Source organism: Geotrypetes seraphini, chromosome 4, assembly GCF_902459505.1.
Source record: "Geotrypetes seraphini chromosome 4, aGeoSer1.1, whole genome shotgun sequence".
Classification (NCBI taxonomy): domain Eukaryota; kingdom Metazoa; phylum Chordata; class Amphibia; order Gymnophiona; family Dermophiidae; genus Geotrypetes; species Geotrypetes seraphini.
The window spans coordinates 319,669,852-319,693,729 of record NC_047087.1 but is presented as its reverse complement, the minus strand read 5'-3'; the positions used below and the strand labels follow the sequence as shown (position 1 = coordinate 319,693,729).

The 23,878-nt window shown below is 48.6% G+C and overlaps 1 protein-coding gene across 7 annotated transcripts in view; it reads left to right on the top strand.

The window, feature by feature from the left end:
* TIAL1 (TIA1 cytotoxic granule associated RNA binding protein like 1) overlaps window positions 1-23,878 on the top strand; it is a 539,174-nt gene that overhangs the window by 383,985 nt on the left and 131,311 nt on the right. For all 7 annotated transcript variants that reach the window (XR_004539125.1, XR_004539126.1, XM_033940857.1 and 4 more), the window contains exon 9: window positions 386-470. Coding sequence is in view for 5 of the 7 variants with exons in the window: in XM_033940857.1 (XP_033796748.1) it covers window positions 386-470 (85 nt within the window). In the remaining 2 variants the exon portion in view is untranslated. The remainder of the gene's footprint in view (window positions 1-385; window positions 471-23,878) is intronic.

Genomic DNA, 23,878 nt, shown 5'->3' with positions numbered 1-23,878 from the left:
TATGCGCAATGCCGAAGGCTCTTTCTTGGGCATGCTTGTTGCACACAGCAGGTTAGTTCTACATTGTTCCTCAATGTTTTTTTTGAGTTGCCTTTGTGCCTGTTTATTGCTTGTTCATGTTTTGCAGAACAGACCAGCTCAAGAACTGTTTATTTAGCTGGGGGATCGTCCCACTTACCCCCCTTGTCATGGATTTGTTCAGGTATGTTGCTTGGCTTTGGAAATCAACTCGATATGCCTCTAGCTCTCTAACTAAGGGAGAGGGGCATGTGCGGGTTGGGATTGAACACCTAGTGTATGGAATCCTACAGGGACTAACAGAAAGAAGATTATCGAAGGTAAAAACTTAATCTTCCATTTCTAATAAAGTTACATTATCTTTCAGATCAACTTATGCGACAAACGTTTTCTCTGTTTGGGCAGATCATGGAAATACGAGTTTTTCCAGAAAAGGGCTATTCCTTTGTCAGGTAAGACTGCTTCACTAAGCAGGAGCTTCAGGATATTGGTTTTATGCCTATGAGTAATTGACCCTAAAACTATCATTGTAAATTTGGTGCATGCATATCAATAGTTGCCATCTTTTCACTGTCATGGAACTCTTCAAAATTAGTTGACGAGAGGTCTCAAGGACATTTTTGCAGGAGGAATGGAGGAATCTTGGCCAACTATAAAATATCTTGTAGTATAAAAACACTGGGTTATCAGTAATTCTCCATTGGCAAATAGAATTGCATCAGATTTACAAGTGCATCAGATTTACAAGTGGATTTACAAGTAGCTTTTTCAGAACTTTAGAGTTGTGTAGAGTCTCTTCAGTTCTTCAGTTTAGTTTTTTCTGCTGTGTTGAATTGAGGCAAAATTAATTCTGTTCAAGAGTTATGGTTTTCCTATATTATTTTTCATTGCCTTTACTTTTTTTTACATTGTGTGAACTGCGTACCTTGGTGCAGACAAACTTAGGTTTCTGGCGCTGTCAAGTTTATGAGGAAAGAATTGTTTACTTAGACATCCATACCAGTTGTTTTATCTATTTAGGTTCAGAGCATAAGGAGACAATAGATAATGTTCTTGCTAATTCACCTGCAGGGTTGTGGGACCATCATTCCCTTGGCATTTCAGATACAAACCTAGATGTCAGCCCTCTGGGGATAAGGCAATTGTATCTGCTTGCAGTCTGTGAGGGCTGAACCTGACAAGCCTGGTTTTAAAAATTATGATGATAAGCCAGTTTTCTTGAACCTAGATTCTCCCAACCATGAGGAGCTTTCTCCAGGAATTACCTTTGATCCTTTTCCTTGGACTAGAAATTCAGTGCCTTATGAAAACATGTTTTACTGTAGGTACAGAAGATTAGAAGCAGACCATATGAAGAAATATGGCTTTTAATGATCCCAGGAGATAGTCTCGAAATGGCTGTGTTTCGCCAACAAGACTGTGTCGGTCATACAATCAACTGATGAAACACAGCAACTTCCACCACTGCTGAAAAAATGGTCATGGGTTCATTTTTTCAGCATTGGTGGAAGTTCTGTGCACCTAACACAACTAAGTCGGTCACTTTCTCCTGGGAGCATTAAAAACCACTTTTCTGTATTGCTTGATAAACTGGTATAGTTCCTTATGGATGGGTTATATACCTCACTGCTACCAGCAGGTGGAGACTGAGCTCAAACTTGTATATAAGTAAGGCATCCCCTGTACTAATCCAGTCTTCCTCAGTCTCCGGTAGCTGGTGGTAGGCTAATTTCAGCTCCCCTCTTAGCCCTGTTGGAATTTTTTTTCTGGACTCCTGGTTCTCCTTTTGTGCCAGAGAGAGTTTGAGCGGGTCCTGTTTGGAGATCCAATCGACCTCAGGGGTGTTAAACCCAGCGGGTCTTATGCTGGGTCCCTCCCCCCACCTTCTTCCACCTCCTTATATTTTTCTAGGGGCCTCAGCAGGCAGCATGGCCCCCTGGTTGGTCGTCCTTCCAGCTTGAGAGCCGTGGAGTCTGTTCTGTAAGTTAAAAAAAAAAAAATCCTGAGTTGTGCCGGTCTAAAGGGCTCATTTCCCTTTATAACTGCCTTTTTCTGTGTTTTTCTCATCTAACCGGCACTTTTTTCTTTCAGCTAGGGCATTTTCCGGCACATTGAGCACTTTTAGAGGGGAAAAGTGCTCATTGTGATCCATAAGCGAGGTGCTCATGGCTGGCCTTTGCAAGCGTGTGCAGGCCGGAGCAGTGAAGCAGCCTCGTCGGCAGCAGATGCCGGTGGCCAAGGCGCCCTACTGATGGTGCCTTGTGAGTTGGCTTCGGATCACATGGAAGCCCAGGCTTCCCTAGCCACCCACGAGGAGGGTTCCCCAGCCGTCACCGGTCCAGCTGGGGATTCCCTTTTCGCGTCGGTTGGTTCCTCGGCATCAGCATCGGGAAAGTCCCAGGCTTTTCAGGCGTGGTAGGCAGCAGGAACTCAGATTTTGGCCGTTTGTGGTCCATTTTCGGCAGGAACCTCCTCCTTCCTCTCAGGTACCTCAAGTGACTTTCCCCCTGTTCTGGATATACAGGGGCAAGGTTTAGCAGGATCCCTGACTTTATGTTAGCACTTTGAAAATCTTATGTGCTGGTGGCAGGAGGTTCCATGTCCACTCCGTGGGTCTCAGGGTTTCTTTTCTCTCAACATCTTCCCCTGCACGGCCCTACACAGCAGCTGTTTTGCCCCCTCTACTCCTCTCTCATCCAGATGCCCGAGGGTCTATTGGGATGAGGTTTTTTTTCCCCCAAAGGAGCAAGATGCACTTGATGAGGACCTGGACCCATGGGGAGAATTCCAGGATCCTCTTGGGGGGTTGGATTCCGCCAGCGAGGGATTTTGAGCAACCCCCGGTTGGCAAAGATGCATCTGTAGTGCGCATTTTTCATCGGGATGAGCTTCATGGATTAATTTTTCAGGTCTACTCAATTTTGCACTTTGAGGACACCGCTTATCCGCTCTGATTACCGCTCTTTTCCTATGCATCAGGATATTCGGGATATTATGTTCGCACAGTGGCAGATGCTGGTAGCCCCTTTTTGTTTTGCGCGCTCCATAGCCCACCTGTATTCCCATTCCTGCAGGGGATAGGGACACTTTGAAGTCACCCGTTGTGGACACGGTAGTCTCGGCCATTTCTAGGCGGCATACCTTGCCTGTTGAGGGCGATGTCGCCTTGAAGGACCTGGAGGAGCATCAGTTGGAGTCACTCCTTACACAGAGTTTTAATGTGACGGCTGTGTCGGTCCAGGCGGCGAGGTGTTGCAGGCTAGTGGTTCGGGTGTGTTTTCATTGGGTAATTCAAAAAGAGTAAAGATTAATTAGTAATCATAAGATCCACAAAAAAGTTAATCCAGAGAGCAATTATAGAGTTGATATTAGTCAAATCATTAATATAAAATTTATTAATTAAGTGAAGGAAAAGATCTCAGAGTTGCCACTCCTAGGATCATAATAATATCATCCAATATGGAATAGTGGCGTGGATATCTTTCATAGATCATAAAAACCTTCACTCATATTGTATAGTGGTTTGACTAATTAGGTCAACGTGATAATTGAAACTAAAACTCTCTACATCTTATTTAATAAAAAAGTACTTGAATCATATTCATTTAAATGGAAAGAGGAAGGACTAAAATATTTAGGTATTCTTATAAAAAATACAATTGATGACACAGTTAAAGAGAATGAAAAACTTTTATTAAAGAAAATAACAGAAATGTGCGAGCAATGGAATCCTTTACATCTTTCTTGGTGGGGAAGAATCCAAACAATTAAAATGATGATTTTACCTGTGGTTTGTTATCAAATGAGTATGATTCCAATATTTTTTCAGGGGTCATTTTATAAAAAATTAAACAGTATACTAACAAAATTTGTTTGGTTTGGGAAAAGACCAAGAATCGCTTTAGCATCATTACAAAAAAACAATTAAGGAAGGAGGGGTAAATTTTCCAAATTTCTATAGGTACCATCAAGCCTATATTTTAAGACAGGGAATGTATTGGATCCTCCCAGATCTCATGGAAAATGTACCCGATTGGTTATATTTAGAATGGCGCCTCATGTTCCCTTTACATCCAGAACATTTCATTAGTATAACAATACCTAGGAGATATAAAGATCATAGAATTCTAATAGATACATGGAAAACATTAAGATTTATAAGCAATTTATCAACAGATCCATTGGCTAAATCTTTAAATCAATCTATTTGGGTAAACTCCAGGATCAAAATTGGTGGATTTAAAATAGTATGGAAACAATGGATAAAAGCAGGTATACGTACTTTAAAAGATGTAATAGTAAATGGATCACTGCTTAGTTTTTCACAATTGCAACAAAAATTTGGATTAGAAAAAACACAATATTTTAAATGGATGCAATTGAAGCAGGCCATTCAGGAAGGGTTCCCTGAATGGAAGAATCTTAACACTCAATATAGTTTACCAATCCTTTGTTTTCAAGCGGATTTTCTAGGACACCAAGCCGCAAAATGGTATAAGAAAATAAACGAATTTTTAAACAAAAAAAAGAGATCAGGACTTAGGGATATTTGGAGTATTGAGATAGGACAGATAATTTTTCCATCTCAATGGCAAAAATTTTGGTCCTGGAGAATACATACTACAAGATCAGCATCTATGAGTCAAACATGGTTGTTTTTATTACATAGAGTTTTATGGACCCCTACGAGATTACAAAAATTAGATAGTAATAGATCTAATAGATGCTGGCATTGTAGGATAGAAGTGGGGACATTGGACCATTTACTATTCTTTTGTCCCTGCATTAATTCCTTTTGGAAATTAATTTGGCCCCAAATTAATAATTTATTAGAAAATCATGTTGGACTATCATATGATACAATATTATTTGGAACAGCAATGAGAACACAAAGTCCGATTTCAGCTAATAATAATAAACTTTTAATAATTTTAACAGGGGTCGCCATACAGCAAATTACTCAGAACTGGAAGGATTACACTAAATTGAATTACACTTTTTGGTGGAATTCAATTTGTCATATATATAAAATGGAAAAAGTATTGGCATTACAACAAGGTTATATTAAAAAATTTAATAAAATATGGGGACCATTGACAAATTATTCTACTGATCAGATATAATAACACATGTATAGAACATATAGAAGGGGTAGGGAGGGAAAACTATTGTAATATTAATATGATATAAAATTCTGATAAAGGGTTTATTTAATTCACATTGTAAGAACATTTAATAATAATTTCAAGTGTTTTTTCATAATTGAATGTATTACATGTATTTCACTTGATGTAAGAATTTAAAAAAAGAATAAAAAATATTTATTAAAAAAAAAAAAAAAAAGTACTTGAATAAAAAATATAAATAAAGTGACAAGCGCGATCCACAGGTTAAAGTGACTGATGCATTGGTTGAATATATAAACTTTAAAGTGGCTGGTGCTACGACTGGCCTATTAAAGTGACTAATGCTATAAAGAACCTAATTAAGGTGGCTAATGCTTTGTGCTACAAACTGCAAAAAAGGCTAATGCTGGCTAGATACTTTCCTAATTATAAACTCTACAGTTGAAAAAGTGACTAGTGCAAAAAGCTAACATAACCATACTGATAAACAGTGCAATAAGCTCAATTAAAGTGTATTGATAAACACTTCAAAACACTCACTAACTGAGAATTAGGTAGTTATTTAAACTGCCACAAATCTTATATTGAATCAAAAGTAACAAATATAAATTGAACTTTTGCAGATGGCAAAAAATATAGTTTATCAAATGGAAGGCTGCTAGAATAGCTAACCAAAACTATAGAGGCAAATAACAATCAAAAAGCTGATATGATAGTCAGCCTAACAGTATAAGCCAAAGATGGCACTTATCTTTTAAAGATAGAAAAGCGGCAAAAAGATTTAAATGCCGGTGTAACGCTGCCTCGTTCCAGACCATGCTACAGAAGCAATTCATCAAGCTCTTTACCACGATGGGGCCTCAGCTTCTTTCCCAAATCCAGCTTGGGCACGTGGAGGCCTCCCGCGAGGTTGAGCCCCCTTCAGTGCCTCAGCGGGGAACACACTATCAGCAGGGAGCAGAGTCTCTGCGAGTGTCTGGTCTGGCAACAATGCATGCATCGCAAGGAGCAGAGTCTTTGCCCATGCCTCCACTGGAACCGATGCACTCGATGCAAGGAGCAGAGTCTTTGTGAGTGCCTCCGTTGGAGCCGATTCACTCGATGCAAGGAGCAGAGTCTTTGCAAGTGCCTCCATTGGAACCGATCACCCCGACGGGGTTCGAGCCTTTACGGCAACCACCCCTGCTTCGATCGACCGCTTCCAGCTCCATCCACTACCTGGGGGCCTCAGCGAAGACTTACTCGCCTCGCCAGTCGAGGCACTCCTTGAGGCACTCGTCCAGGCAGGCCTCGCCTCATCGGAAGCAAGCGTACCTGGAGTATTCGCCACCGACTACTACTCCTCCACCAATGCCAGAGCTGGAAGACACGATGGGATCTCTCTCACCATCTCGATCCCTGTCCCCATTGGATCCGGAGGCCTCGACCTCATCGAGCCCGTCTCGAGGCCCTGCAACGGCCGATCAGCTGTCCTTCTCCTTGTTCCTTCGACAGATGGCTGATAATCCAAGTTCTCGTAAGAATACCTGGAAACTATGCGCCTCCCTCAACCACCTGCGGAGTCCCTCAAGCTTCCCTTACACACGCTACTGGACCAGACCTTTGCACGGTGCCGGGTAAATTGGACACCAGGTACCGCACTGTCCATCGTAAGAGGTTTGACGGCTCTCAGCTCTCCCACCAATTCCTTTTAGTGGAGTCCTCATTGAAGCGGTCCCATCCCTCCCAGGTCTACGCCTCCGTCCCTCCTGGTAGAGAGGGAAAGACTTGGACCGGTTCGGCAGGAGGGTTTACCAGAACTCCATGATGGCCTCGAGAGTTCTGAATTACAACTTCCACTTCACAACATATTTGGAGTTCCTTTTGTCCGTACTCCAGAAGTTTATGCCCTATGTGGACCCTAGAGCACAGTTCGAGTACCAGGAGACGCTGGCCTCGTTATCCCAGCTCAGGGTGCAGCTTATGCAGTCCTCCTACGATGCCTTTGAGCTCGCGGCTCGGGCCACAGCATGTTCGGTGGCTATGCGCCGGCTGGCGTGGCTGAGAACCATCGACATGGACCCCAATCTCCAGGACAGGCTCGCTAATGTCCCGTGCGCTGGCAACGACCTCTTTGATGAGTCCATCGAGGTGGCGAATAAGAAGCTCTCTGACCATGAGAAATCCTTCCAGTCCATCCTTCGTCCAAAGCCCAAGCCTGCTCCCCCTCGTCAATCACGCCCACCGTTGATATACCAGCGGCGTTACCCCCCGAAACAGGCTCCCCCCATCCGACAGCCTGTGAAGAGACGGCACCCGCAGAAACATCAGCAAAAGCCTCAACCATCTGCTGTCCCTAAGGCTCCTCAGCCCTTTTGACCGTCTCAAAGAGGGCATAACCTCTGTCGTTCTGCCTTTTTCAGTAACTCCACCAATCGGAGGTTGTCTCCATTTTTTCCATCGATGGACGACTATCACCACCGACCTCTGGGTCCTCTTCATCGTCAAGGAGGGATACTCCCTTCAGTTCCACCAAGTTCCTCCGGAACATCCTCCAAGAGAGTATCCTTCCAACTTGACACAGACCGTCCTTCTTCTTCAGAAAGCCCAGGCCTTGCTGCAGCTCGGGGCTGTCGAACCGGTCCCTCGGGACCAACAGAACAAGGGGTTTTACTCCCGGTACTTCCTTGTTCCGAAGAAGATGGGCGATCTGCGACCCATTTTGGACCTCAGGGTGCTCAATAAGTTTCTGGTCAAAGAAAAGTTTTGCATGTTGACCCTGGCATCACTATATCCCCTCATCGAGCAGAACGATTGGTTATGCTCTCTGGATCTGAAGGAGGCCTACACTCACATCCTCATTCATCCGTCCTCCCGCCAATTCCTCAGATTCCGGGTGGGACATCTTTATCTTCAATACCGAGTGCTTCCCTTCGGCCTGGCCTCATCCCCCAGAGTCTTCACCAAGTGCCTGGTGGTGGTAGCCACAGCACTCAGGAACCACGGCCTCCAGGTGTTTCCTTACCTGGACAACTGGCTCATTAAGGATTCCACGTCTAAGGGAGTCGCCCTCGCGACCCAGAAGACTATTTGGTTATTACAACATCTGGGATTCGAGATAAACTTCCCAAAATCCCATCTACAGCCTTCCCAGACTCTTCCCTTCATCGGGGCGATTCTGGATACTACCCAACTCCAAGCTTTCCTCCCTCCCCCACGCATGGAGGACGATTGAATTAATGCTGCATACCTGCCAGTACTTTGCAAGAATCCTCAAATTCCAGAAGCTTCAGCTCCTCCCCTCTTACCTCTGCACTGGCCCCTCCTAGGTCAGCTTTCCTTCCTACAAGCCATGCTGTACGAGCTTGTCTTTTCTGCTTCTGTTTTGTTTCATGTACTTTCAGTCTTTTCATTCATGGTTGTCACCCTTGTGCTGCAGAGGTTCCCTGCGGAGACAGCTCTGACTGCGGGAGATAACAGACCTTTGGAAAAGTCTGCTTCCAGGGGGTTCACTACCTGTCAGTACACCCTCAGGATAGCCTGCATATCAGATCAGGGCTCAGGGACCATACCCTTGGGAGCTTGTTCACCTCAGGTTCATCCGCTAGTAGGATGAGCACATGCTGCATGGCTCCGTGGAGGCAGACTGTGTTCCTCCTTCAGGCGTCGACTTGGCATGTCCTAGGGTGGTGGAGGTACTCGGCTTGGATGTTTGGCCGGTGAGGCTGTCAAAGTAAAATAGTAAATGACGGTAGCCAAAGACCTGAATGGTCCATCCAGTCTGCCCAAACATACACTCTCTATAATTTAATGCTTTAATTTAAATTGTCCATTTGTTGTAGAGATTTCTGGGACTGAAACTCAGAGCTCTGCCCAGTACTGTGCATCTACTGGAGTCTCCATCAAAGCTCACTCCAGCTCATCTAAACCACAGTTCTTCAACCGCCGGTCCGCAGAAAATTTCTGCCGGTCCGCACAGGGCCGGCGAGATCAAGTCGGCAGTTAAATTTCCTGCCGACTGCGGTTCCTCCCGATTAATGTTCCTCCCAGCCTCAGGCGATCAAGATAGGCTGCCAACGTCGGGGCCTTCACTCTCTGTGTCTCGCCTGTTCGGAAACAGGAAGTTGAAACAAAATAGGCGGGACTCGGAGAGTGAAGGTCCCGACGTCGGCAGCGTGTCTTGATCGCCACCCCTGCCGAGTTGCTGAAGAGGGCCCCGGGGAAGTTGCGATTAGACTGGAGAGAGCTGCAGATTCAGGTGCAGGTGGAGGGAGATGGTCAGCGTGTGCGAACAAGATCCTGGGGGGCCTTCACAGTGGCTGTTTCCCTTCCCACCAGCTCTCCAATTTGCCAGGGCAGTGATTTACCGACAACTTCCTGCAGGCAAGTACCGAGAGCTGCTGGAAGGGGAGGAAGCCACTGTAGGAGGCTGGGAAGGTGCTGGATAAAGGGAGAGCTGTTACTAGACTTGAAGGGAGTTAGAAGGAGAGATGCTGCTGGGAGGGAAGGAGGGAAAGATATGGGAAGAGAGTTAATGTTGGATAGAGGGAGGAGAAGGAGAGATGCTGCTGGAAGGGGAGGAGGGAAAGATATGGGAAGAGAGTTAATGTTGGATAGAGGGAGGAGGGAAGGGAGAAGAAGGAGAGATGCTGCTGGGAGGGGAGGTGGAAAAGGGATGGGAAGAGAGTTACTGTTGGATAGAGGGAGGAGGGAAGGGAGAAGAAGGAGATATGCTCCTGGGAGGGGAGGAGGGAAAGGGATGGGAAGAGAGTTAATGTTGGATAGAGGGAGGAGGGAAGGGAGAAGGAAAAAAAGGAAGGAGGGTAGGGAGAAAGAAAAAAGGAAGGAAACAGCTGGCAGTGAGATTACAGGAGGGGAAGGGGGGTCGGGGTGGAATGGAGAGATCAGATGAGAGAAAGGGGAGAGAGAGGAATGAGAAAGTAGAGAGACATTGATGCTGGAAAGGGGGTCAGCAGAGAAATGAGAGAGGGATAAAGATGCTAGATCTGGTGTAGGAGAGATAAAAATGAAGAAGGCAGTGAAGCTGGAATGAATTATGTAAAAAGGAGAGAGGAGGATGGACAAGGAAGAGGGGCATAGAAAGAAGTCAGATACATATGGAAGGGGGAGAGGGCAGACATTGGATGGAACGGGCAGATGCTGGAAGGAAAAGAGTGAAAATAAGATGAAACCAGAGACAACAAAAGGTAGGAAAAAATAATTTTATTTCTATTTTGTCATTAGAATATATCAGATTTGAATTATATATCCTGCTAGAGACATAACTGGGGACTGCAGTATTCTGTTAGCATGATATTTCTATGTAGCTTTCTATAATAACTTGGCTTGTTCAGTTTTCTTGATAGTAGAGGGGATTTATCCCAGGACAAGCAGGCATGATATTCTCACATGTGGGTGACGTCATCTACGGAGCCCCGGCGCGGACAGCTTTTCAAGCAAACTTGATTGAAGTTTCAAGTTTGCACACTGCACCACGCATGTGCATGCCTTCTCGCCCACTAGAGGGCGCATCCCACCTCGTGGTCCTCAGTTCAATTTTTTCCGCGGAGCAAGAAAGCCCTGTGGATCTGAGCTCCAGTGTTTTTGCCTTCTAGCTGCCGCGTTTAGTTTGGTTTCCCCATCGAATTAGTTCGCGGTGCTGTTTTTCTTTTCGGTTCTTTTCAAAAAAAAAAAAAAAAAAAAAAGTCTTTCGTTTTCATCGGGCTCCGGGGGCTCCCGGAAGCCGTGGCCGCGGGACGTCGGTACGTTCCCGGCCTTCTTCTTTTTCCTCGTGGATGTCCCGTCCTGTTACGGGATTCAAAAAGTGCAGCCGGTGTGAGAGGTTGCTTTCCATCACTGACCCTCACCGGTGGTGCATTGTCTGTCTTGGGCCCGAACATCCGACAGACTCGTGTGATCGCTGTGCTACCTTCCAAAACAGGGCCCTCCGTCGCCGTAAGGCCAGAATGGCGGAATTGTTCGCCGTCGACGCGCCGCCTAAGGCCTCGACGTCGGCCTCGGCTTCGGCCTTGACCTCGGCCTCGGCGTCCTCGGGGGCCTCGGCCTCGCCTCGGCCCTCATCCTCGAAGGCGTCGTCAGTGAAGCAAGCTTCGGGTAAGTCCTCTGTTCCATCCCCTTCAGCAAAGAAGCCATCCTCGAGTCAGGCCAAGGCGGGTGGGTCGACCCCGGCCCCGCATCGGACCTCGACTCCGCACACCCCGAGGGAATACTCGAGACCGAGGTCGCCCTCCAGGGAGTGTGCCCCGGACCCGGAACTCCCCACCTTCGTGGGGATTCCAGCCTTCCAGGATCTCCTCCGAGCTCTGATCTCATCGGAGCTGTCGGGAGCCCTGGAAGTGTTGCAACGTGCTGCGGTTCCGGCGGCCTCGACCTCGGCCGGGGCGCCTTCGGTCTCGGAGGCCCCGGCCTCGGCTCCCTCGACCACGGGAGCCCCGGCCTCGGCGACCTCGGTCTCGGGTACTGTGGCCCCGTTCACCTCGGTCTCGGCCCCGCCCCGGACCTCGACCTCGGGGGAACCCCCTGAGCGGAGTGTAAGGCCCAAAGAAAAGTCGCGCAGAGTGCGCCGTCTTTCCTCCTCTTCCTCCGGGTCTTCCAGGCACGCCTCGCCCTCGACGCGACCTCGGACGGGGCGTCCATCGAGGAAGTCTAAGCGGCCCCGAGGCTCGCCTCGGCGCGACCGTTCCTCGTCGTTCGGGGGCGAGGCGCTGCAGGTGTCGGAGTTGCGCCTCGACAACCCGAGGCTCCTCCGCTCACCTCGTGGGAAGTCTTCCCGGGCCGCCTCGCCGAGGAAACGGGAGAGTGTCCCACGAACCCCGGGGTCCTCACCCAAGGGTTCTGCGAGGAGGATAACTTCCCCTTCCCCCTCGAGGGCCCTCGAGAGGGGATCCTGGGATTCGGGATCTGTTAGGGATCCTCATTATTCCCATGAGGCCTCCCCCCTCTCCTCGGTGGGGCGGTCGAGAACCCCGTCTCCCCAGGCTAGGCCGTCCTCATTTTCATCCTTCGTTCAGGACATGGCCCAAGCCCTGGGGATTGACCTGATGGTAGGTTCTCGGTATTCCAAAGAATTTTTGGAGGAACAGGACCTCCCCACTCCTCCTAGAGAGGTGCCTAGACTCCCTCTCAACAATGTCCTTCTGCAAACCTGGCTGAAGAACTTGTCAAACCCTCTTACAGTCACGTCTGTGCCTTCAAAAATGGAATCGAAGTATAGGACGATTCCCCCTAAAGGGTTCGATAAGGCGCAGCTCTCACACCAGTCTCTTCTGGTGGAGTCTGCTCTTAAAAAATCACAGCCCTCACGGGTTTCTGCGGCGGTTCCACCAGGCAGGGAGGGGCGGACCCTGGACAAGTTTGGCCGTCGCCTCTATTCAAATTCCCTGATGGCCACCAGGGTTCTAAATTACGCCTTCACCTTTTCCTCCTATTTGCGTGGTATGGTGAAGGACCTTCCTCAATATCGAAACTCGTTACCGGACTCCCAAAGAGCAGGATTCGATAAGTTTATGTCCAACCTGTCTCAATTGCGGTTGTACCTATTCCATGCAGTGTACGACGCCTTTGAGCTGGTTTCGAGGGTGTCGTCCTTCGCAGTGGCCATGCGCCGCTTGGCCTGGCTTCGCACCCTCGACATGGACCCAAACCTGCAGGAACGCCTGGCAGACTTGCCTTGTGTGGGGTCCGAGTTATTTGACGAGTCATTGGATGCGGCGACCAAGCGCTTGTCGGAGCAGGAGCGCTCTCTAGCATCCCTGGTCCGCCCCAAACCTAGGCCCCCGCCGCAGAAACCCTTTCGGCCTCCGCCGCGCCGATACCCTCAGAAGTCCACCCCGGCTTTCTCGAGACCGCCTCCGAGACGTCCGTCTCAGCGAGGCAGAGGGGGACAAACCCAAGCCCCGGCGCAGGGCCCTTCTAAGCCCGCGCCTTCCTTTTGACGGGCTGAGCGGACGGGGCGGGTTCCCCTCCGCACTTTCACAGGAACCCCTTCCTATCGGGGGCCGTCTTCGGTCCTTCCGGGAGGCATGGACCGGGATTACCTCAGACGCTTGGGTGCTCCGGATCGTCTCCGAGGGCTACTCGCTCAACTTTGTGTCCTCGCCGCCGGACAGTCCCCCAAGTTTAGTCCCCTGCAATCGTTCGCAGCTACCGACCCTTATAACCGAAGCCAAAGCCCTCTTGAAGCTTCGGGCGGTCGAGCCGGTCCCCAAGGACCAGTGGGGTACGGGGTTTTACTCCCGCTACTTTTTGGTTCCAAAAAAGACCGGGGACCTGCGCCCCATACTGGACCTCAGGAAGCTCAACAAATTCCTGGCCCGGGAGAAGTTTCGAATGCTATCTCTCCCGGTTTTGTATCCTCTCTTGGAGGAAGGGGACTGGATGTGCTCCCTCGACCTGAAGGAAGCATACACCCATGTTCCGGTGCACCCCGCCTGCCGAAGATTCTTACGATTCCAGGTGGGGGACCTCCACCTCCAGTACAGGGTACTGCCCTTCGGCCTGGCCGCGTCCCCACGAGTATTCACGAAGTGCATGGTGGTGGTTGCGGCAGCCCTGAGGTCACGTGGACTCCATGTGTTCCCCTACCTGGACGATTGGCTCATCAAAGCCCCGACCAGGGAGGGGGTTATCTCAGCGACCCGACAGTCTATTTCCTTCCTGCAAACTCTCGGGTTCGAGATAAACTTTCCAAAGTCTCAGTTGAGGCCGTCTCAGTCTCTTCAATTCATAGGTGCGGTGCTGGACACGGTGCGCCTGCGCTCCTACCTGCCGACCCAGCAGTTGGAAGCCTTGGTACGGATGAGCCGCCAGGTCTCTCAACTATCGAGGGTGTCGGCCAAGCACATGATGATGCTGCTGGGCCATATGGCCTCGACGGTACATGTCACGCCGTTTGCGAGGCTACATCTGAGGATCCCTCAGTGGACCCTCGCGTCCCAGTGGCGTCAGGAGTGCGACCCGGTGTCTCGCCTCATTTCGGTGACTCCGCTTTTGCGGAAATCGCTGCGTTGGTGGACAGACTCTTCAAATCTGTCCATGGGGCTACTGTTCCGCACTCCGCCTTTTCGCAAGGTCCTGACCACGGACTCCTCGGAGTACGCGTGGGGAGCCCATCTCGACGGTCTTCGCACGCAGGGCCTGTGGTCGGCAGAAGACCGTCGATGTCATATCAACGTGCTGGAGCTGCGGGCCATCTTCCTAGCACTTCGAGCCTTCGTTCACATATTGCAGGACCAAGTGGTCCTCGTCCGCACGGACAATCAGGTGGCAATGTACTATGTGAACAAGCAGGGGGGAACGGGGTCGTGGCCCCTCTGTTCCGAGGCTCTTCGCCTTTGGGAGTGGGCGGCCTCCCGGAACATCTTCCTCCGGGCGGTCTACATCCAAGGAGAACGGAATTGCCTGGCGGACAAACTCAGTCGACTTCTGCAACCGCACGAGTGGACCCTACACTCAGCAGTTCTGCGCGAGGTTTTCGCTCGCTGGGGAACGCCACAGGTGGATCTGTTTGCCTCTCCGGAGACACAAAAACTACCACTATATTGTTCTCGGATGTACTCGCGGGACCGTCTGGAAGCGGATGCCTTCCTACTCGACTGGGAAGGGAGGTTCCTGTATGCATTCCCTCCGTTCCCTCTGATCATGCGAACGTTGGTACACCTAAAATCGTCCACGGCCACGATGATTCTCATAGCACCTCGATGGCCGCGTCAGCACTGGTTCTCCCTGCTGCTCCAGCTCAGTGCCAGGGAGCCTCTTCCCCTGCCTGTCTCTCCTTCTCTGCTGTCTCAGAGTCAAGGATCCATGTTACATCCCAATCTGCAGTCATTGCACCTGACAGCTTGGTTTCTTGTTCCCTGACTCCTCCAGACCTGTCTCAATCGGTGAGGGAGGTGTTGGAAGCCTCCCGCAAGATCTCGACGAGGCTTTGCTATGCGCAGAAATGGACCAGGTTTTCCACCTGGTGTTCGTCTTTTCACCTGGATCCGGTATCAGTTCCGGTATCCTCGGTTTTGGACTATTTATTTCATTTGTCGCGCTCTGGCTTGAAAACCACTTCGGTGCGGGTTCATCTCAGTGCGATTTCTGCTTTCCACCAACCTCTGGATGGACGCCCTCTGTCACTCCATCCCTTGGTGACACGCTTCATGAAAGGGTTACTCAGGGTTTGTCCCCCTCTTAAGCCTCCGTCTGTCGTGTGGAATTTGAATGTGGTCCTGGCTCAACTGATGAAACCCCCTTTTGAGCCACTCAACAAGTCCCTCTTGAAATTCCTGACTTGGAAGGTGGTGTTTCTGATCGCCCTCACCTCCGCCAGGCGGATTGGGGAGTTGCAAGCCTTGGTTGCGGACCCTCCTTTCACTGTCTTTCATCACGACAAGGTGGTTCTCCGCACCCATCCTAAGTTTTTACCTAAAGTTGTTTCTGACTTCCACCTCAATCAGTCCATTGTCCTTCCTGTGTTCTTCCCGAAGCCCCACTCCCATCCTGGCGAGACGGCGCTTCACACGCTTGACTGTAAGAGGGCGTTGGCATATTATCTTCAACGCACCAGGTCTCATCGGAAGGTTCCTCAATTGTTTTTGTCCTTCGATCCCAATCGATTAGGGCATCCAGTTTCCAAGCGCACTCTGTCTAACTGGTTGGCCGCTTGCATTTCCTTTTGCTACGCTCAGGCTGGCCTTCCTCCCCCGGGTCGAGTCACGGGGCACAAGGTCCGAGCAATGGCAGCTTCGATAGCCTTTCTCCGATCCACTCCGATGGAGGACATATGTAAGGCTGCCACTTGGTCTTCGGTTCATACATTCACCTCTCATTACTGTCTGGACACTCTATCCAGGAGTGACGGCCGGTTTGGCCAGTCAGTTTTGCAAAATCCGTTTTCCTAAATTGCCATCCTCCCACCTGCCCTGTTTTGGTTAGCTTGGAGGTCACCCACATGTGAGAATATCATGCCTGCTTGTCCTGGGATAAAGCACAGTTACTTACCGTAACAGGTGTTATCCAGGGACAGCAGGCATATATTCTCACAACCCGCCCGCCTCCCCGGGGATGGCTTCCTTGCTAGTTATGGAACTGAGGACCACGAGGTGGGATGCGCCCTCTAGTGGGCGAGAAGGCATGCACATGCGTGGTGCAGTGTGCAAACTTGAAACTTCAATCAAGTTTGCTTGAAAAGCTGTCCGCGCCGGGGCTCCGTAGATGACGTCACCCACATGTGAGAATATATGCCTGCTGTCCCTGGATAACACCTGTTACGGTAAGTAACTGTGCTATATGTGAAGGGGAGGGGAGACAGGGGTTTTGTTGGTCCGTGCTCTGTATATTTGTATTTATAAAATCACAATTGTTCAGAATATTGTTTCTTTTTATACTTTAATAAAATACATTCAATATAAAATCATAATTGCGGCTTGCGCAGATGGGATCAGATGGTTTGCGGGGACCGAGCTCGCGGAGATGGGGCGTAAACGGGGTTTTAAAATTTTAGTCCTAGTAGTTTGCCGGTCCACAAAATAATTATTTTATTTCTGCCGGTCCACGGGTGTAAAAAGGTTGAAGAACACTGATCTAAACCATCCCAGCCCGTCTTCAACTAAATGGTAATATACCGGCCACAGACCATGCAAGTCTGCCAAGTACTGGCTTTAGTTCTTCATTATATACCATTATTTTCTGATTAGAGACCCTTTGTGTTCATCCCATTTTTTTTTTTTTTTTAACTGTCACCGTTTTCCTCTCCACCACCTCCCTCCAGAGCACATTCCACACATCCACCACTCTCCGTAAAGAAGAATTTCCTAACATTACTCTTGAGTCTACCACCCCTCAACCTCAGATTATACCCTCTGGTTTTACCATTTTCCTTTCTCTGGAAAAGATTTTGATCTACGTTAATACCTTTCAAATATTTGAATGTCTGAATCATATCTCCCCTTTCCCCTACATAAGAACTGCCATCTCCGGATCAGACCTTTGGTCCATCAAGTCCGGCGATCCACACACGTGGAGGCCCAGCCAGGTGTACACCTGGCGTAATTTTAGTCACCCATATCCCTCTATGCCTCTCATAAGGAGATGTGCATCTAGATTGCTTTTAAATCCTAGAACGGTGGATTCCGCAATAACCTCCTCTGGGAGAGTATTCCAGGTGTCCACCACTCGTTGCGTGAAGCAGAACTTCCTTATATTTCTCCTGGACTTGTCCCCCCTTAGCTTCAGTCCATGTCCTCTTGTCCGTGTCACATTGGACATTGTAAATAATTTTTTTTCCTGCTCTATTTTGTCGATTCCTTTCAGTATTTTGAAAGTCTCGATCATATCCTCGCGCAGTCTCCTTTTCTCAAGGGAGAACAATCCCAGTCTCTTAAGTCGTTCCTCGTATTCCAAATTCTCCATACCTTTTATTAGCTTCGTTGCTCGTCTCTGCACTCTCTCCAGCAGTTTCATATCCTTCTTTAGGTTGGGAGACCAATGTAGGACACAGTATTCCAAGTGTAGTCTGACCATTGCCCTATAAAGCGGCATTATAACTTTCTCAGATCTACTCGTGATTCCTTTCTTTATCATGCCTAACATTCTATTTGCTTTCTTTGCCGCTGCTACGCATTGTGCCGTCGGTGTCAGGGTCCTATCTATCAGTACACCCAGGTCCTTTTCTTGTTCGCTCTTACCCAGAGTTGCACCTGACATTCTATACTCGTGTTCCTTGTTCTTTCTGCCTAAATGCATTACTTTGCACTTTTCCACATCTGCCATTTCTCTAGGTTATAAATATTCAGGACTTCCAGTCTCTCCTCATACGTCTTTTGGCGCAAATCTCCTACCATTTTCATTGCCCTTCTCTGAACCACTTCAAGTCTTCTTATGTCCTTTGCCAGATACGGTCTCCAAAATTGAACACAATGCTCCAATTGGGGTCTCACCAACGACCTGAATAGGGGCATCAACACCTTCTTTCTTCTACTGGTTACGCTTCTTTCTATATAGCCTAGCATCCTTCTGGCAACAGCCACCACCTTGTCACACTTTTTTTTCGCCTTTAGATCTTCGGACACTATCACCCCAAGGTCCGTCTCCCCCTCCGTGCATATCAGCTTCTCACCTCCCAGCACATATGGCTCCTTCCGATTTCTAATCCCCAAATGCATAACTCTGCATTTCTTTGCATTAAATTTTAGTTGCTAGATATTAGACCATTCCTCTACCTTTTGCAGATCTTTTTTCATGTTTCCCACTCCCTCCTTAGTATTTACTCTGTTTCAAATATTGATATCATCCTCAAAGAGGCATACCTTTTCTTCTAACCGTTCAGCAATGTCGCTCACAAACATATTGAACAGGATCAGGCTCTAGCACTTGCCTGTTTCCTAAGTCAGGGGATCTCCTTGTAGGCTATTTCAACTTTCTTTGCAGTGTTTTCCCATTCAGTATATATCACAGTGAGTCCAGGTTGACATAAGAATAGTCTTACTGGATCAGACCAATGGTCCATCAAGCCCAGTAGCCCGTTCTCATGGTGGTCAATCCAGGTCACTAGTACCTGGCAAAAACCCAGAGTAGCAACATTCTATGCTACTGATCCAGGGCAAGCAGTGGCTTCCCCCGTGTCTTTCTCAATAACAGACTATGGACTTTTCTTCCAGGAAATTGTCCAAATCTTTCTTAAAACCAGCTACGCTATCCGCTCTTCCAGGTGAGACATTCTAGATAAAGAGTTATTTCCCTATACTCACATGGATTGCAGAAGGAATCCACTCTGGATTTTTCACTCTGCCTCCAGTGTACTTTGCAGATCAGCTTAGCTCCCTCTAGCAGTCTTGCCTTCTGCATGCATGGCTGCAGCTGTGTGTGCTCTGCTCTCCTCATTTTTATTATTTTACTTTTATAGTTTGCCTGATTATTATTTTACTTTTATAATTTTGTCCACTTTGTGGGTATTTTTGCATCTACAGCTATTTGGAGGCTCTGCCTGCTTGTGAATTCACAGATTTTGGTCTGTAGGTGATAGGCTGATCCCTTTTGAGTACCTGTTGGTCAGTCTGCATAGTAATCCTTGGAGCTCAGAGCCATCCCTGAAGTTGTCTCACCGTCTGCTAAGCAGGGGTTGATTGCAGTCTGTTAGACACGCTTAGGGGGCTCAGCGATGTCCTGCAGCGTGCCAGTTTCGTTTTCGCGCCTCTGCTCATCCTGGTGCACATCCAGTGTTCTGCAAGGGTGGAGGCGTTATCAGACAGTGGAGTCTGACTGGCAGCCTGAAGATCACCTTGGAGAAGGCTTTCCCAGCAATATGGCAGTGAATTATATCCGGCTACTGACTCAGAGTTGGAAGCAGGTGCAGCCCAGTGTTTCTTGTAACAGTGAGTACAGCAGAGCTGATGGGCTCTCACAGTGATTTTGAAAAGTTAATTTTGAGAGGTTCTCTTTGTTTTCAAGTGGTCCCCTGTGTTCCCCCACCTGAAAAATCCTAAAATCACTATTTTGTATTTGCAGGAAGTGTTTATTTTAGCACGTTTTTGGCACAAATTTGGTGTGGGCAGACATCTTGGATTTTTAGTGATCTTTTTTCATCTTCTTGCTTCTTCAAAAATAGGTATTTTGCTAGGAAACTTGCTGGGATGGAGTCCTCAGGATATCCTCTTGTGAACTCATGTGAAGTTTGCGCAAATTTAGCGCTTTTTTTAGCACCTTTGGCAGCGGGTGTGGGGGGAGTTAGCTACCAGCTCTGCTTCCCCCTCAGAGAAACAGATCCAGTGGGGAGGCTGCCATTGCTTTTGGGGCTTGACTCAGCTAATTTTTCAGGCAGCCAGGTGGCAGACCCTCCGCAGCTTAAGAAAAACAAATCTAAGTCATCTAAGGGTGACTCTAAGCCCCAGGGACCTGATATTTTTCTGACTTAATGAGATTTTTGTGGTCTGAATTTCAGACCAGAGGTTGTGCTGCTGGATGTTTTTCACCTCCTTTGTCAGTGTCTGGGGATGGCAGGTGCTCTCGAGGAGCTCTGCTCCTCCGCCCACTCCTCCTGTTTATCTTTCAACTCCTATTCTAGGGGATCCAGCAGCTAATCCTGTCCTCTCTGATCCTTTGTTTGATAGTGCAGCCCTTCCCAGACTTGGGTACTGGATCCATGGATACCTTAGGGGCTCCGGATCCTGGCGGTGAACCGACTGTGCTGCACTTATTTAAATTTACAGCTTTGCCTGATTCGATTGCTGAATCTTTTCAGGAATTGAACTGGCCGCTCAGCCAGCTACTTCCACTTCTTCTCCCTGGCTTTGCAGTGTGCACTCACAATCTGACCTTTCCTTGGCGGTGGCCTATGTCAATTGTCAGTGAGGAACCAGGAGTCGTCTGGTGGCACAGGAGTCTTCTCTGCTCATGGTTTGGGCAGAGACTCATCTTCTGGACAGCTCGGTTTCCCACATAGCAGGAGTGGAGAATGTTCAGGCGGATTTCCTCAGTCGTCATGTGCTAGATCCCGAAGTGTGGTGTCTCAGTCCCGCAGCTTTTGAGTTGATTGTGCAGACTTGGGGTCACCCGGTCATGGACCTGATGGCCATGAGTGTCAACATCAAAATGCCCCGGTTCTTCAGTCGGCACCAGGATGTTCAGGCCGAGGGGCTGGATGTTCTGGTACAGCTTTGGCCGGTGGAGGGTCTCCTGTACGTGTTTCCTCCATGGCTGATGGTGAGTAGAGTTCTTCTTCGCATTGCTCAGCACCCCGGCCACGTGATCCTGGTGACTCCGGACTGGTCCCAGTGCCCATAATACGCGGATCTGGTTCATCATTTCATGGCAGATCCTCTTCCGCTACCCCTCTTGCCCAACCTTCTGACTCAGGGCCCCATTCCAATGTTCGATCCGGGTCCCTTTTGTCTTACGGCTTGGCTCTTGAGAGGGAACGCCTAGTTAAGAAAGGTTATTCAGATAAAGTGATCTCAATTCTCTTGGGGTACCGGAGGCTTTCCACTTCTCGGGCTTATGTGCGTGTTTAGCGTATTTTTGAAGAATGGTGTGCTGCGCATGGAGTGATTTCCTTTTGAGCCTCTTTGCCTCACATCTTGGAGTTCTTGCAGGATGGCCTGGACAGGGGCCTAGCCTGGCCTTCTCTCCGGATTTAACTTGCGGCTTTGTGTGCATTTCGCTGTTTTCTGCAGGGTAAGCGTTTAACTTCTTGTCCAGACGTGGTTCGCTTTTTGAGGGCAGCCAAGTTGGTTTGGCCTCCAGTTCAGTCTTCGTTTCCGACTTGAGATCTCAATCTGATCCTGTCCATGCTCTTTTGTCCTCCCTTTGAGCCCCTGGGTTTCTACTCGTTGAAGGACCTTACTCTCAAGGCAGTTTTCCTGGTGGCCATTACTTCTGCGAGATGCGTTTCTGAGCTGCAGGCGTTCTCTTGTAGGCCTCCTGGAGTTTTCTAGGGAGCGTGTTGTGCTGCAGCCTGTTCCTTTCTCTTTGCCAAAGGTGGTCTCACCTTTTCATGTCAACCAGTCCATGGTCCTCCCATTCTTGGGTAGTTGGGAGGGCTCTTCGGAGCAGAGGCAGTTGCGCAAGTTTGATGTCTGTCGGCTTCTTCGCTCTTATGTTCAGCAGACCCAGGAGTTCCAGAAGTTGGATCATCTTTTTGTCCTCTTGGCGGGTCCTCATAAGGGAAACGGTGCTTCCAAGGCTACCATTGAGCTCTGGATCAAGGAGTCTGTCGCTTCCGCATACCTTTTTCAGAAGAAGCCTGTTCCGGAATTTCTCAAGGCTCATTCCACAAAGGATCAGGCAGCTGCTTGAGCTGAGTCTTCTCATGTGCCTCCAGTGGATATCTGTAAGGCTGCGGTTTGGTCTTCTCTGCATTCCTTTGTGCGACAATACCGTGTGGACATTCAGGTGCAACGCGATGCGGTGTTCGGTGAGCAGGTTCTGGTGGTGGCCCTCCGGGGGTCCCACCCGTGATGGGGTACTGCTTTGGTATGTCCCATCAGTGAACTGTTCTGATCTAGAGAGGTGCTAAAGAAGGAGAAAATAGGTTCTTACCTGCTTATTTTCTTTCTTTTAGACTCTCCAGACCGGCACAGTCCCCACCCTGTCCGTCTGTCTGTTCTTATGGGGTTCGCGTGAAGAGGGTAATTTTTTTTTTTTTTCCTTCAGGTTCTAGTATTTTTATAGGGTCAGGGAGATTAAAAAGAACAGCGGCTTTGGCTCAGCCGGCCTAACTGGCGAGCTGTGGGGATGTTTTTTTAAAATAATTTTGTCTTTATTGAATTTCAATTTTTTTTATAACAACACAGTCATATCGAAATAAAACAGTATCCATCATATATCAATTGTATAAAAAAATATTAAGAAAAATTAAATCATTCTATCAACTGTTAGTTAGTCCACAATAATTGAGGGAGGAGTGTCCAAAAATCGAACATAAGAATTGCTGCTGCTGGGCCAGAGCAGTGGTCCATCGTGCCCATCAGTCCGCGGCAGCCCCCAGGTCAAAGACCAGTGCTCTAAATGAGTCCAGCCTCACCTGCATACGTTCCAGTTTAGCAGGAACTTGAACAACTTTGTCCCTGGAGGGTGATTTCTCCTATAACAGACTCTGGAAGAGCATTCCAGTTTTGTACCACTCTCTGGGTGAAGAAGAACTTCCTTATGTTTGTACGGAATCTATCCCATTTCAACTTTACAGAGTGCCCTCTCGTTCTCCCTATCTTGGAGAGGGTGAACAATCTGTCTTTATCTACTAAATCTATTTCCTTCAGTATTTTGAATGTTTCGATCATGTCCCCTCTCAGTCTCCTCTTTTCAAGGGAGAAGAGGCTCAGTTTCTTCAATCTCTCACTGTACAGCAACTCCTCCAGCCCCTTAACCATTTTAGTCACTCTTCTCTGAACCCTTTCGAATAGTTCCGTGTCCTTCATGTATGGCAACCAGTGCTGGATGCAGTAGTCCTGGTGAGGGTGCACTATGGCCCGGTACAGAGGCATGATAACCTTCTCCGATCTGTTCGTGATCCCCTTCTTAATTATTCTTAGCATTCTGTTCGCCCTTTTTGCCGCCGCCAAGCATTGCGCAGATGGCTTCATCAACTTGTCAATCAGAACTCTCGAGTCTCTTCCTGGGAGGTCTCTCCAAGTACCACCCCGGACATCCTATATTCGTGCATGAGATTTTTGTTACCGACATGCATCACTTTACACTTATCCACGTTGAACCTCATTTGCCATGTCAGTGCCTATTTCTTGAGCTTGATTATGTCACATTGCAGATCTTCACAATCCCCCTGTGTCTTCACTACTCTGAATAACTTTGCATCGTCCGCAAATTTAATCATCTCACTTGTCGTATCAATGTCCAGAACGTTTATAAAGATGTTGAGCACGGGTCCAAGCAGGCAGCCTGAAGTGATCCCAAGTACAGTGGAACCTTGGTTTACGAGCATAATTCGTTCCAGAAGCATGCTCGTAAACCAAAATACTCGTATATCAAAGCGTTTCCCCATAGGAACTAAGAGAAACTCACTTGATTCGTTCCCACCCACCCCATCCCCCGAGGCCAGTGGCGCTACTCTACTCCTCCAAGAACCGGTATTGATCCTCCCGCTCATGAAGGCCCCAGCGCGTGATCCGCCATCCCCCTGCTCGTGGCACGCCCCCTGCGATCTGGCACCCCCCCTTCCCCCTCCCCGCGATCTGGCATGCCCCAGGCATCCACCCGATCAAATTCCTTACCCCCATTTGGCACCGGCACTGGCATCA